Below are 13,962 nucleotides of genomic sequence, written 5' to 3' on the forward strand. Positions count from 1 at the left end.
TTTGGCTCGGATTCAAATTAATTGAGCCGGATTTGTGAATTGTTTGACCCCAAAAAAGACTATATTTGGAAAAATCGAATAAAATAAGCTTTTTTTTATAAAAGAAATTTCCAAAATAAGTTTCTGAAAATTTTAATTTTCATAAATAAGCTTCTTTGTGTTCAAGTTTAAGATCAAATTTTGTTAACTATTACTAACAGCGAATGAAGAAGCTACTAAAAAAAAGTCAAAATTCTTTGTTCGTTGTTACTAACAGCAAACAAAAAAAGGCAATGTCATAACGTTAGAAAGGACAAAAAAACAAATACATGTTAGTTTGATGTTATCAACAATTAACCATCAAATGACTTATTTTTTTGTCCTTTTAAATGTTATGACATTATCTATCTTTTGTTCGCTGTTAGCAACAACGAAAAAAAGAATTTTGACTTTTTACGATCAGCTTCTTTGCTCATTGTTTTCGAATTTTGACTTTTTACGGTCAGCTTCTTTGTTTGTTGTTTTTAAATTTTGACTTTTTACGACCAGCTTTGGGATGAATACACTATTTTTAGAAATTAAAAATTTTCAAATATTATATTAGAATTTTTTAAAAAATAAGCTTATTGTTTTCAAATTTTCCTATATTTGCTTGCCGTTTTGTCAATGTATCTTGCTATCGTATTTTCCATACTCCGTTGGAAAATTGTGACTATATAGTTTTTATTACACTATTTATAAATTCAATAATTATAGTTTAAAAATAATGCATTAACATCCAGGTCACCCAAAGTAATAGCCAAAATTGATTATATAAAGATTTGGTTGATTGATTTTCTAAATTGATTATTTATTAGGTAAGTATTTATATTTTTAACCCGCAAACTATTGATGCAATTAGTTCGTTACAAAGTTTGTTTAAACAGTTGGTCTCTTGAGAGACGTATCTCAAGTCCAGCCAATTAAAGATTAATATCTACTTATCATATTCTAAATGTCTACTTATATTATCCTTAATATTTATTTACCATGTCCTTAATGCCTACTTTCAATATTTTAAATGTCTACTTAAATTCTTCTTAATGCCTACTTACAATATTTTAAAAAAATATAATGAATCGGCCCAATTAGAGATGATCACCGTATCTCACAGAATACTCTCTATCCCCTCCCATTATATACTTCTCAATTCAATTAGTTTTAAGTCATTGAGAAACGCTTAAAATGGGACATCATGTGGATATTTTGGTAATTTAATGGATATGAATGATAAAAACCAGTTAAAAATATATAAAAAAAATTCATTAAAACCCACTTGAAAAATAAAAAAAAAAAAAAAAAAAAAAACATGGCCAAAAATATAAATAGAAAAATAGTAGCGAACTGCCACAAAATGAAAACAGGTGTCTGCGAAATGGAGGGAGTAATGAGTATAGTGTGTTGGTTCTTTGTATTTGGCCAAGGTTAGGATTATTTTCTTACTTGATTTTAGATCCACCACCAACAAGCTGCTAGTGGTTCTACCAAGAACACTGTCCGGCCAATAGGCTGCAGCTTGTCACCCAGTGGATTTTGGCTACTCAAGTTGTGCAATTCTTGTAACTGACCGTCTTTCACTAAAATGAGCTTAAAATAAGAAGTCTATATACTAATAATTAGTTTGGCTATTTAATTTATATATAGAGTGTGTTTCACAGTGAGACTGACTCATATAAGAACTTATGATCCATGTAACAAACAGAAGCAACAAAACGAGGTAAAAGTTCTAAAGGTGTTCATTCATATTATCAAGTTAGGTGTTTCGGGTTGGTTCAAAATCGGATATTGGTACACATTGAATTTTACATAATTGTAAGTCCATTTTTAAGTCGGGTCAAATCGGATTCTATTATAAGGACGGGTGATTATCGGGTCATCGAATTTGTTTTGTACACCTTTAGCGGTAAAACCAAGTGGATTTTGTATAGCCCATCAGCAGTAGTGTGTACAGCTGCAGCAGCAACATTACCTGCACCAATGATAAGTGCTAATCATCGAGTAGTTTTTATGCGGGGGTTATTTCGAGCTGCTTTGATGCAGTTGATAGGCGTTCTCGATGAACCCAACTAGCTTAACACTATCATTACCATACTGCATCAAGGAAAAACGAAGAAACTAATTAACCTTCTATTCTAAACCTCATTTTCTGTACTTGTATTTTTGGGTGAAAAAAACCGACTCATAGGCGTCTGTTTAGAATAACACATTGTTCAAACACAATCCCTGTATTTTGCAGGAACTATACAGTTTACAATTAACAGCATAATACGAGAAAATATTGTTTTTTCTTAATCAAACATATATATGCACTTAATTATATGCACTTGAACGGTCGATGCCATTAATGATCATTCATAAGCAACGCAAATGCAGATATAAAAAGTCATTTTGTACATCAAAAAACTAGAGGAGTACCAGCTTGATCAGAGGATGACGGTTGCAATGAACGGATTCTGATGTTGTATTTTCTTTGAATGGAAGGTTCATTGGAATTTGATTCTTCATTTGCAGTTGAAGGGCACGTTTTACCATCATCGGATTCACCAATAAGATTTCCACATTTGCGACAAAGTAGTTTGGTTCTTCTACGGAATAATCCCCACGAACTCTTTGAGACGAAATAAGGCACGCATTTGAGTTCATCAACCTTCATAAATCTACTCTCATCGATATGAAAAAATGAAATGACACCTCGCTTTATGGATTTTCCGTATTTTGAGCCAATGGTAGCCGTATTACGGTTAGATGAGCTCAAATTTAGCTCATAGCCACATGCACCACAGCTGAATGAGAGACAAACATGGTTTTAGTAACAAGACACAAAAGTTAACACTGGTTCATTAAATATAAAAATTTACATGATTAACACACATGCATTTCAATATCACAAATTCTTGTGTGAGATTGTCTCTCCGTGAGGCGTTCGTCATACATGGGCTAAATAGTCCCAACTAATACAATAATTAGTATATCGAATTTTTTTTTTAGGTCATCTCACTGAGAGACGGTCGCTCACAAGACTAGCTCTTTCAATATTGAAAGCATCATCAATACAAATTTATACATTTTCGAAGTCATCAATCACTTTGCAAACAATTTGTACATAATTTCTTGCATGAAACTTTGTCCAATCTAATAGGAGCCAAAGACTAAAAAATGCTCATTGAATCATGTATACTTTTATTTATGTGAAACTGCATATGATGTTTGCTATTAAAGGTTCATCAAAAACAATATCTTTATATTTATAGGGGTAAGGTTGTGTACATTGATCTAACGAGCCCTTAACCCCCGTTTTAGGAAGGAGTATAGGTGGAAGCCACTTCATCGTATTAGGGTTATAGAAGGTTATACTTTCTAGGATGGAACATAGGCTACTAAATGTTGATTGGAAGCTTCTCTGGGTCAAGATCATTAACCCAAAGAAAACGCCAGAAACAGGTAACAAGATATGTACTCCATTTTTACGCCACAATCCTAAAACTTGAAGATTTTTTACAATAGCATACAACTCTTTCATAAACTACTTATACTTTCTCTTTATACAATTGGTAGAATAAAGTGTCTCAAAATTTTATAACACAATGAGTTCGGACTTCAGATGCTCTCCATTTCCTAAAAGATGTAGTCCATTTCTAAATGATCAATGGGGAATGGGCATTCAACGATGGGAAAAATATAGGGGGTTATCACTTATGAAATTTAATTTATAAGTCGATTAGGTGTGTCATAATTTTAGCATAGGTAATGGAGAGAAAAAAATACCATGGATCCTAATTGTAATTACTAAAATGCATCTCGTCACAAAGCTTTAGTAACTAGAATAATGGTTAAAAACACCAGGCAAAAGTTCACGTTTTAACAAATGAAGGGACAATTCCGAGTTCTCCTTGATAAGGGACGAATACAACCTCATCCATATTAAGCTTAATTGCAATCCATTTGTCAAAAACCCTAGATTACTGGAATATATGTCAAATGCAAACCTATTTTAACTTCAGTAGGTAATAACAAAGCTAATTTAGTGTTGTGTTTCCATGACTATGCACCATTCAACGATATCATCCACAAGAGCAACATAAAATAAAAATTCATGAAAAAGGTTGTTCTTGACTAAATATGCAATAAGTCAATATTGAAAAAAAGAACATTCTACACAAACTAAAATGACAATCAGCAAGTAACATCACAATAGCATATCTTTTCCTCTGACACCATTTGGGTTCAAAGCTTGGAAAAATTAAGTGTACAGAAATGTGATAGTTCCTAGTTGATTAAAATTAAGAGCTAGAAAACATCATAAGTGGACTTTTACCCTCCATTTGGTTAATTGTATTAAAGGTATGGGAATGGATTCAAGTGATAATTTTGATGAAATTTGCTATGTCATTCCCAAAAGTAATGGAGTTATCCTACTCAAATATATTTTTCTTCACAATTTTCCATACCAACTAATACCACTTCCTAAGTGTTAAGGGATGAAAATAAATTTTTGAAGAAAAAATGATGATTAGAGTATATAAAGCATCACCATAAACCAGGGTAATTTTCCTAACTAAATTACATAATACAAATGTCAACTTGAATATGTTTTCACTCATTTGTACAGCTTTTTTTAACCTTTCCCCTCCTTTAGAAAGGGCAAAAAGGAATCTAATCTCATCTCACTCACTAGTGACTAGCTCAAGTACTGCACATGGAGGAAATATGACAATCACATCCTAATTCCTAACCACCTTCTTCCTTTACTTGTCTTCTTACCCTACTTTCCCACCTCCCTACCTTTTCAAAGGAATAACACTTTCTAAGGCATAAAGACATAAAGACAATAACAATTATCAAGTGCAAGGTCCCAAACTACCTATGTGAATGATACTCTCTTTTCTTTTTAAGATTTCACCATAAACCAAAAAGAGTTTTCATCAATTAAATGATCCACAATGCATATTACTTAGTTCAAGTTCTAGGAATAAGTAACCATTTCTTCTCCCATGAGTCCATGACATACTAAAAATAGAAAGGTTACTATGATTAATTTTATTGAGAATAACAACGTGTTTGGTAATCGGTATTAATGGTAGGGATGATAATGAAAAATTTAGTGTTATTTAGTAGGAAAATCTCTTTAATGGTCATTCTTATAGTACTTCAATTATACGTAAAATTTATTCAAATGTATTACCATTTAAAAAAGTGATATTAGCTAGTAATGAAAAATTGTAATTTGTTAACAAAAAGTTTTTGTGATTAACATGGTACATTTCTACATAATTTTCCCTACAAATCATTCTCAAAGGAGTCTCAATTGTTATCTTCCCTAAGAATGAAATGAATCCCCATCATAAAAAGATCACATTCCTTGTGAAATTAAGTATTCTTAATATACCAATTCAACCATAGACAAGTAGAATCAAATCACATACCAAAATCAAACTTTAAACAACAAAATATTAAATTCATTAGGAATTCATCAAATGAAATCATCTAAAATAAAACCCTAATTAAAGAACAACAATTAAAATGTGATCAATTTAAAAAAGTATATAAATTATTAATCCAGATCAAACAAATTAAAAAAGGGTTTCTGGGGTAAAATAAGAAGTAAACCTGTAAGAAACATGTCTTTGAGAAGCAAAAGACTCCCTGTAACTTCCTGTTAAGTAACCTTCAACATTTTTATTTGCAGTATCCATCAAAACAATAATATTACTCAATTTCTCCCTATAATGTCTAAATTTCAATCACTGTTTCCAATTAAAAAAGTGGGGGACATGGGAATTTCAAGAATCGGAAAACTTGGTTTCGATTACTGGGGATGATGGGTTGAGGATTGTGATTATGACCGTTATCAGTAAGGAATGAACAAACTGAAAGTTTTACTGGGTGGAGTTGGAAGAAGGGAGAAAGAGTAGGTTTTGGTTTGTTTTAGACTTGTTAATAGAGATTGCGGTAGTTCATAGTTAAAGAAAGGGAGACGATGAGGCAAACGCGGCTTATACGTCTTATTGTTGTGGGGCCTATTATTTATAGTGTCATTGACTTGGTTAGTTTATGTGTGTTATTGATTGGGTTTTGGATCGATTGTTTTGGTTTGTCGGGTCGGTTTAAAATTAAAGAGGGTGTTTGGAAAATTAGCTTATTGAGCAATTTTAGCTTATTTTGATGTAAATTGAGGGTTTGGTGGTCAAACCAACTAATGCTAGTGTTTGGTAAACTAATTGGTTGAAACAGCTTATCATTATGAATAAACTATTTTTGAACAAGCTACTCATAGCAGCGGGTTTAAAATCAACTGGTCAAACCAGTTAATAAAATCAATTGGTCAAATCAGTCACTATAATCAGCTATCAACCATTTGCCAAACATCCTCAAACGTTCGATGCCTAATTTCCATTATTTTTCGCCTTGTTTATCATTGAACCTCACTTTTTTCCTTGTATCGCGGAATTTCTATTGTTTATTCGACTTCTATAGTTTAGATTTTTTTTTTTTTTTTTTCCATTTGTTTATGAAGCCCAATGAATCGTCAACGTAAACGTAATACAGATGGATTTCCGCAAATCCAATTAGTATTACACAAATTCTCCAATGAGAACAACACACCCATACGACCTTCAACCTAATGAATTAAAGAAAAATTTTCAGAATTGACTTTTATATTGAATTTACTATTATTGTATGCTAAAATAACAGTGTACTTGTAAATATGAAAACTTGACAAATCATATCAAACTTTTATTTTTAATTTATTATATTTTATTTTGGATGGAAAATTTTTTATTTTCTGAAAAATGTCCTTCAATATGTTATTTGTCACTTTATTTGAGTTCGTAACATTTATTTAATTTGATTTGTTTGTTAAGTTGAATAACATGTTTTCAAAAAATCATGCAATTATCATTATTTTTATGCCATTTATCATGATCATATTAATAAATTATATATATAATTGTTAAATTTTCTAATTACATTTACATAAATTAAATTCGTACATTAAGGAATCAGATTGATGTAATGTGACCTTAAACATAGAGTATATAAATTTAAGGGATATTTTATATGGTAGCAATATACTTTTATAAAATGCCAGTGATAGCAAATCTTAAAAATTTCACATAATAACATTGTAATATTGTACTTAAAGCTACAGTAGCATTCATGGGCTAAAAACGTTTAACTGGCCGTTAAGTTGTGAAATATCTTATTTGCCCTTGTCTTCTTTCCTTAAAGTTATAGTAAATTTTATAATTAAGATTTGCTACCACTAGCGTTTCATTAAATATATGTTGCTACTATATAGAATATTCCTAAGATATTTCACAACTTAACGGTCAATTAAACGTTTTTAACCCATTAATATTACTGTAGTTTTAAGAACAACATTATAATGTTATTCTGTGGAATTTTTTAAAAAATTTGCTACCAATGGCATCATCATCATCATACCCAGTGTGTCCCACTCATAGAAAACTATGGTTAGGGTCTTAGAAGGGAAGAAAGACGGCGGCTCATACCCATAGAGGAGAGTGCGGTCAAATAGTCCTTCGGCTCGAGAAAGGTCTTCAAAACTAATTTTTTTTAAGATTTGCAACCAATGGCGTTTCATAAAAAATATTGCTATCATATAGAATACCGCTAATTGCTAGAATTAATGATTGTGAACCTTTTGGTATTACCAAATTTTTATAAATTGGGAAAAATTAAGTAAACATATTCATAAGAAAACTATATAAAGGCATATTATATTATTATATATTCAAAATGTATCTGAATAATGTAGTTTATGTTCTCATGCCTTGAGAATTTGATGTTACAAGCATAAAGAATACAAGTAATTAGTCTTCTTTCTCATCAGTGATAAATTTACCAGTACCAGGGTTAATTGCAGCAACAAAGAAGAAGAGAACATTTAATAATACTAATGGCTCTATTTCATTGATTGGAACTCCTGTTTCTATGTTGAGTTGTGCAAGTGCTCCCTTTCCTGTTATAATTTCTCCTATCAATGAGAATGCAAACCCTAGTTGTGCCAATCTTCCCACAAATAGCTCATTTGCCTTTGTGAATCCAAATAGAGGACCTTTCCAACACAACCAACAATTAATTAATCGATAATAATCATTTTTTTTTTACGAATTTTACAAGATACTTTAATAATGTTAGGCCGTTTACAAATAGATGATTGGATGGTCAAATCATTTAATAATCTTAGTAATTGGTAAATATATAATCCTTTCACAGGATACAAGGTAATCAGGATGGTCAAACCATTTAATGCTAGTATTTGGTCAAACTTAGCCCGTTTTTATGATTTTCACCAACTTAGCCGTTTTCATTTCACCCATCATGCCCCATTATAAATTTTACTCATTTTGCTTTACGTACCAATGTCTAATCCTTGATGCTCGGACATTGAAATGTCAATTAGACACTTCATTTTAAGTGTAAAATTGAATATTTAGACGTATTCGACACTTCCACACGTACTAATATTAGACATCAGTACCCGAGTCCGACATAGATTTTTAGTAGAAAATCCTAATCAATCATAGTGATTTGTAAATCACCATAAAGGACAAAAAAACATACTAATAAAATAAACAAAACACACAAAAATAAATTACAATTTAAAAAATGTCAACCTATTAAATCCCTTCACATGGGTATGATTAGTTATTAACTTAGAGTTGCTCGATTTTAGGTGAATGTATGTAACTCTTTTATGATATTGTGAGGGAAAATGTTACTATTAGTAAAAATCGTGAGGGAACAAATCAGTATATTGATTAATGTTGTGTAATTGGAGGGTAGGGATTAGAAGGTAAGAGCGTATTACCTCCTTCCTTGAGACCCAAAGCAGATCTAACACCTTTACCAGGAGGAATAACAGCCTTTTCAAGGCCAGTGGGAGGGTCATCCACAAACCTTCCCCTGTCTCCAAGAGCTCCTATTGCTCCCAACAATGTAAACAGGATGAAGAATAGTAACAATGGCTCTGCTTCATAGATTGGAATCCCAGTTTCTAAATTTAGTTGTGCCAATATTCCCTTTCCTGTTATAGCTTCTCCCAACAATGATGCCTGCATTTTTTTTTTCAAAATTATATTTCATAAATTTCAAAAAACATTATTATATATCATATAAATCTTATTAAATGTTTTAAATAACATTTATTTACTAACCCTTGAAGTATTTTACAATTTCAGCTCATTGATTTTACAACTATTTCCTAATAATCATAATTCACGGTCTTTTAAAAGAAAAAAATAATGTAACGGTCGAATTTTTCGTAAATAAATAAAAGATCTGATTTTTAAAAACTGCCCTTTAACATGGAGATATCATGATTGATTTGTATATTTATGATGATCAATATGAAAAAAAAAATAAAAATAGTAGAAAGAACAAATATGTGAATGACAATTTTAAAAATGTAAGTTAAAATTGTAATACAATATTAATTATTGCAAAGATTGTTGTATCAGACGGTCTCACTAAGAGACGCACCTTATAATTCATATAATATATATTATGAAAATATAAACTCCTTATTTAAGATCATCTCGCCGAGAGACAGTTTCTCAAAAGAATAATTCTAATTATGGACCGTAAATATCAATATTGGGCCAGCCATTATCAGCCTGTAACTTTACAAACTGGGCCAAAAGCCTGATTTCTTCATCTAGTAAACGTGGCCCAAATGTGCATTGACCCCTTGGCATGCATTTTTCACCAAATCCAGGCATTCTTCCTTTGCCATTGTAGGTAATGTTATATAGTTCTTCCTCAGTGTCAACCTCATTTCTTTGAAGATCCTTAGAAAATAAGGTTGCATTTGGCTGGATTATGTTCCCGCCGGCATCATGACATCCGATGCACGCCTTTCGGAACAAGGCCGCCCCTCGAGGTGTGTCGATGGTGGCAAACGAGACGGGAGTGTAGGAGATTGGAAATAAGACTACTAGTAACGCCACAAGAGGTGTTACAAAGTTCTTCAAAAACTTGTGCATGTCTTCTTTGCTTGGGGTTTTTGCAATGTCCTAGTGTACATGTGATAAAAGGCATTTTGTTACCCTTACATAGCAAAATCTTGCATTTTCACTCTTTTATACCCATTAAGAGAGAATCTTAGGTCAACCTAGCGGTTTTTATGTTTCTACCTTTTACCTTTATGATACGGATTTTATTTTACTACTTACGGCTTATAAGAAAAATTAATTCTATTTTCTTCCTTGCTTGTAGTATTTCTAGTCTACCCCAAATCAATAAAATGGAGTATTAAATAAGGACAATGCAGTAAACTTGTATTTCATCTTATTCTTCAATTATAAATTCGAGTAATGTTTACTTTAGATAAGGGAATAAATTTTTTAGGGTGACAAAGAAAATAGCTTATTAGTCAACTATAGAACAATTGGGTTATTGAACCTCATTTTTCAATTACAATCTAGGTAATAAGTTTTTTTTTTAACATTATCAAATAGGAAAAATATACACACAAAAAAATAGATTATCTAATTTAGAAGCTTAATTCTATATAGAAATTGGACTGTGTCAAAGGAGTATTTAGACAAATGATGAACAAGTGTGTCTTGATTGTGCCTATAGAAATTTGAATGCAATAAAACTAACTCCATCTAGCAAGCAAGAATTAGAGAATGCTTACTTGATAGTTTTCGGATAATATGTCAGTATCATTAGCAATTTTAAAGGAATAAAAATTAAGTATTAGAGAAATAATACTTACAGCAAATCCAAGCATAGCAACACGACCCACAAACAACTCATTCTCCTTGGTGAACCCAATTCCTCCGGATGTTCCAAACAGTCCATCTTCAACTTGTAGCTTTGGCTTCTTTTCCACCTAAACATCAAATTCAAATAACTGATCATGACTACTTCTATTTTTATGTGTCACTGTTTCATGGAAGTTATCTTTTCTATCGATACAATTAAAAATTTAAGTTGATTGTCACGGAACTAACTCAATCAAAAATTTAAGCGGATGATTAAGGTCTCATGATATATTATATACTCTCCTTGTTACGCCGGCTCTGATACCATATCAACTAAGCAACTCAACTAAAAGTTTAAGTTGATGGTTGAACTCTAAGATATATTATATACTCTATCTAACACTGATGGTCGAGATTCCTACATATGTATATCTAAACTAGAAGTACAAATGCATCAACATCAAAAGTAAAAAAAAGAAGGCATAAAATTAGGTACCTTCTTAGCAGGAGCTTTGGTTTTGGGCTTGAAGATAGCAAGTGTCCTTAACGCAGAGGAGGAAGAAGAAGAAGAAGGAAGAGGAGAGAAAAAGAGATAAGAAGATGAAGATTTAGGCTTAATCTTGTGAATTTGAAGTTTAAGCAATGCATTTCTATTGAAATCAAGAGTATTAGTAGAAATACCAGGCATTAATAGCATTGCTTGTGCCATTTTCTTCTTATTTGTTGAAGAAGAGAATGGGCTAAGTGTGATAAAATGATATAATTGTATGTTTCCATAAGTAATGTTGAATGCATTTAAGTGGAGGAAAAGGGATAGGAGATCGTAGCAGCAGATGTGGATAGGATTTTTGGAGTTGTGATAGGTAAACAGTATAACCACGTCTCAACTTGAATCATTTTTGTGGTGTCTTTCACTCCTGACCCATGTTTCTTGTTTCATTTCCAAAATATAAAACTATGTCTCTCAATAATTTATGTAATTTTATATATTTTTTTTTTTGACAAGTATTTAGTTTAGTTAATTAGTTTAATTTGGAGGAGTTCTTGTAATATTACAAAAATTGTTCTCTAATAAACCTACATGTTATTCACTTTGATCTTAGATTTTCATAACTTTAATATATGCCTCCAAAACTAATAACAAAAATTGTTCTCTATTACTAATTTTCGGATCAACTATAGTAATCGTTCTTATTCTCGATCACATTTCACCGTTAATAAAACTATTTGTTAAGTTTATTTCAACTTTATTCAATATAATTGAATCATATTTTGTTCGATTCAATTTAGTTGCTTTTCAACAACAACAATGATGTCAGAGTCTTGATTCCAAAAAATTAGGGTCAACTACATAAATTAATATATTAGTTTCAATGCTTGTCCACATGAATTCTTGTTCTTCATTTATACCCTTATGACATTCTTTTTCTCCATCTTACACTTTAATAATACATTGTTAAAATAAACTTTAAGTTAAGTCTTAGCAATAAATAGGGCTAAACAAAGTTTGGTCTAAACCGTAAATCAAGCTGTAATTTTAGTATTTAGTCTGGTCAACGGTCTAAATGGTCTGGTTTGGTTTTTTTTCAAAAAAAATTACGGTCTATGGTCTGGTCCTAGTTTTTTATTTTTCAAACCAGACCAGACCACAAACCGTACTATGATCGAAAACCATAATTTTTCCTAAAAAATAGGTTGCTACCTCTAGATATTTTAAGATGTAGTTATTTTTATATAATTTATTATACTTGAATGATGTTGATGCAATCAACAAATTACAAATTATTGTACGTGGTGTTTGCAGGCGTAAAATATTTGCATAAACACATATACTAATTTGGAAAAAAGTGTAGACCAGACCATATTGTAGAACGGTTTGATCCGGTCTGGTGATTTAAATGGCCCGGTCCGATTTGAAAATTTTTCAGACCTAAATTTTTAATTTGGTCTGATTTTTGTGTCAGATCAGACCAAACCGAACCATATTCACCCCTAAGAACAAGTAAAAACTTGTTTCCTCAAAACATGTTTTTATGAAAATGAAGTGTTTGAATTATTACGAGACTCACCCATTAAATTATATGTATAAAGACTAGGAATATTCTACCAAACAAAACAAAATAGAGAGAATGACAAGAAATACGTGTATAAATTACAATAGAAAAATAAGGTCTCATATTCATATTTTGAATGTGAATATACTTGGTTTGGATGTGAGTCACACAATACAAAAATGAAAAACACATTATGTGAGCAAGAGTATGTCAAAATGGGGATTGCTCCTAAGGTGCACTTGGCTCTGAAGTAGTTCCATGACTTGCCCTTTGGAAGAATGGTAACAAACTCACTTTGTCTACAACTTGGGTATGTGGTCCAATGTACATACCTTGCTAGCCTATCACTCTTGATCAAGACAAATCAAAGACAGGGAGGAAGCCACTTAATGCCTTCTTGTCCAAACTTGATGTGTAGTCATATTACTCTAATGGACCCGAATCTAAATATAACTCCATCATTATGATAGTATACAATGCTTACAAGTGCTCAATCAAAAAGAAAAGAAAAGAGAAGTCCATAATTATTAGGATTATCTATGCTTGACTGAGCACTCTAGCTCGACTTGGTCAAGCGAACTCTGATGTGACTTAAGTTGAATTAAGTATAACTTCACATATGAGACGTGTTGGGACCAACATTTCAAATGGATTAACTGTAACACTGCGTTAGCTTTTTAATAAGATAAATTATTTTCGTAAGATAAGATAAATAAACAGTAGGTTTCTATTTTATTAAAACGTAAAATAAATATATTATATCCTACTGAAATCATTTTTGCATTTTAAAGATGATTGTAAAAGTTTTTTTTTTTTTATTGTTTATTTTGGACCCAATTCAGGTTGGGCTTCTATTTAATAAACAGTAGAGTTTCTTGAGAGACCATCTCTTTGAGAGACAGCTCTCAAAGCTTAGCCCAATTTACAAAACACCTACTATGTGCACACATTTTACAAAAAAAACCTACTATAATTTTTAGTAGGCATTTTGAACTATTTTTAGTAGGCATTTTGAACTAGTTTAAGTAGGCATTTTAACATACTAAAGTAGGCATTTAGAATAGTTGATATAGGCATTTTGAACTAGTTATAGTAGGTATTTTTGCATACTGAAGTGAACATATAAACATCTACAAAACATAACATAAACTCCT

General features: G+C 31.3%; 3 protein-coding genes across 4 annotated transcripts; all 3 read right to left on the minus strand.

Annotated features, from left to right (window-relative positions):
- Nucleotides 1–729: 729 nt before the first annotated feature.
- LOC130810598 (uncharacterized protein At4g08330, chloroplastic) lies at nt 730–6,263 on the minus strand. Of its 2 annotated transcripts, none has more exons than XM_057676716.1 (3): nt 5,626–6,263; nt 2,434–2,801; nt 730–2,109 (listed from the first exon to the last, which is right to left on the minus strand). In XM_057676716.1, exons 1-3 carry the CDS (start codon nt 5,709–5,711, stop codon nt 2,102–2,104), a joined length of 462 nt encoding a protein of 153 aa, XP_057532699.1. In that variant the 5' UTR covers nt 5,712–6,263; the 3' UTR covers nt 730–2,101. The 2 variants fall into 2 exon arrangements, with proteins under 2 accessions (XP_057532699.1, XP_057532698.1); XM_057676715.1 differs by having other exon boundaries at nt 745–1,987.
- Nucleotides 6,264–7,735: 1,472 nt separating this feature from the next.
- Nucleotides 7,736–11,660, minus strand: LOC130810603 (photosystem II 22 kDa protein, chloroplastic). Its single transcript, XM_057676722.1, has 4 exons — nt 11,251–11,660; nt 10,766–10,882; nt 8,855–9,098; nt 7,736–8,098 (listed from the first exon to the last, which is right to left on the minus strand). Exons 1-4 carry the CDS (start codon nt 11,461–11,463, stop codon nt 7,854–7,856), a joined length of 819 nt encoding a protein of 272 aa, XP_057532705.1. The 5' UTR covers nt 11,464–11,660; the 3' UTR covers nt 7,736–7,853.
- On the minus strand, nt 9,046–10,759 carry LOC130810604 (cytochrome c6, chloroplastic). The gene has a single exon (XM_057676723.1). The coding sequence runs from the start codon at nt 10,026–10,028 to the stop codon at nt 9,618–9,620; it is 411 nt and encodes a 136-aa protein (XP_057532706.1). The 5' UTR covers nt 10,029–10,759; the 3' UTR covers nt 9,046–9,617.
- Nucleotides 11,661–13,962: the final 2,302 nt, after the last annotated feature.

This window comes from Amaranthus tricolor, chromosome 4 (genome assembly GCF_026212465.1).
Source record: "Amaranthus tricolor cultivar Red isolate AtriRed21 chromosome 4, ASM2621246v1, whole genome shotgun sequence".
Classification (NCBI taxonomy): Eukaryota; Viridiplantae; Streptophyta; class Magnoliopsida; order Caryophyllales; family Amaranthaceae; genus Amaranthus; species Amaranthus tricolor.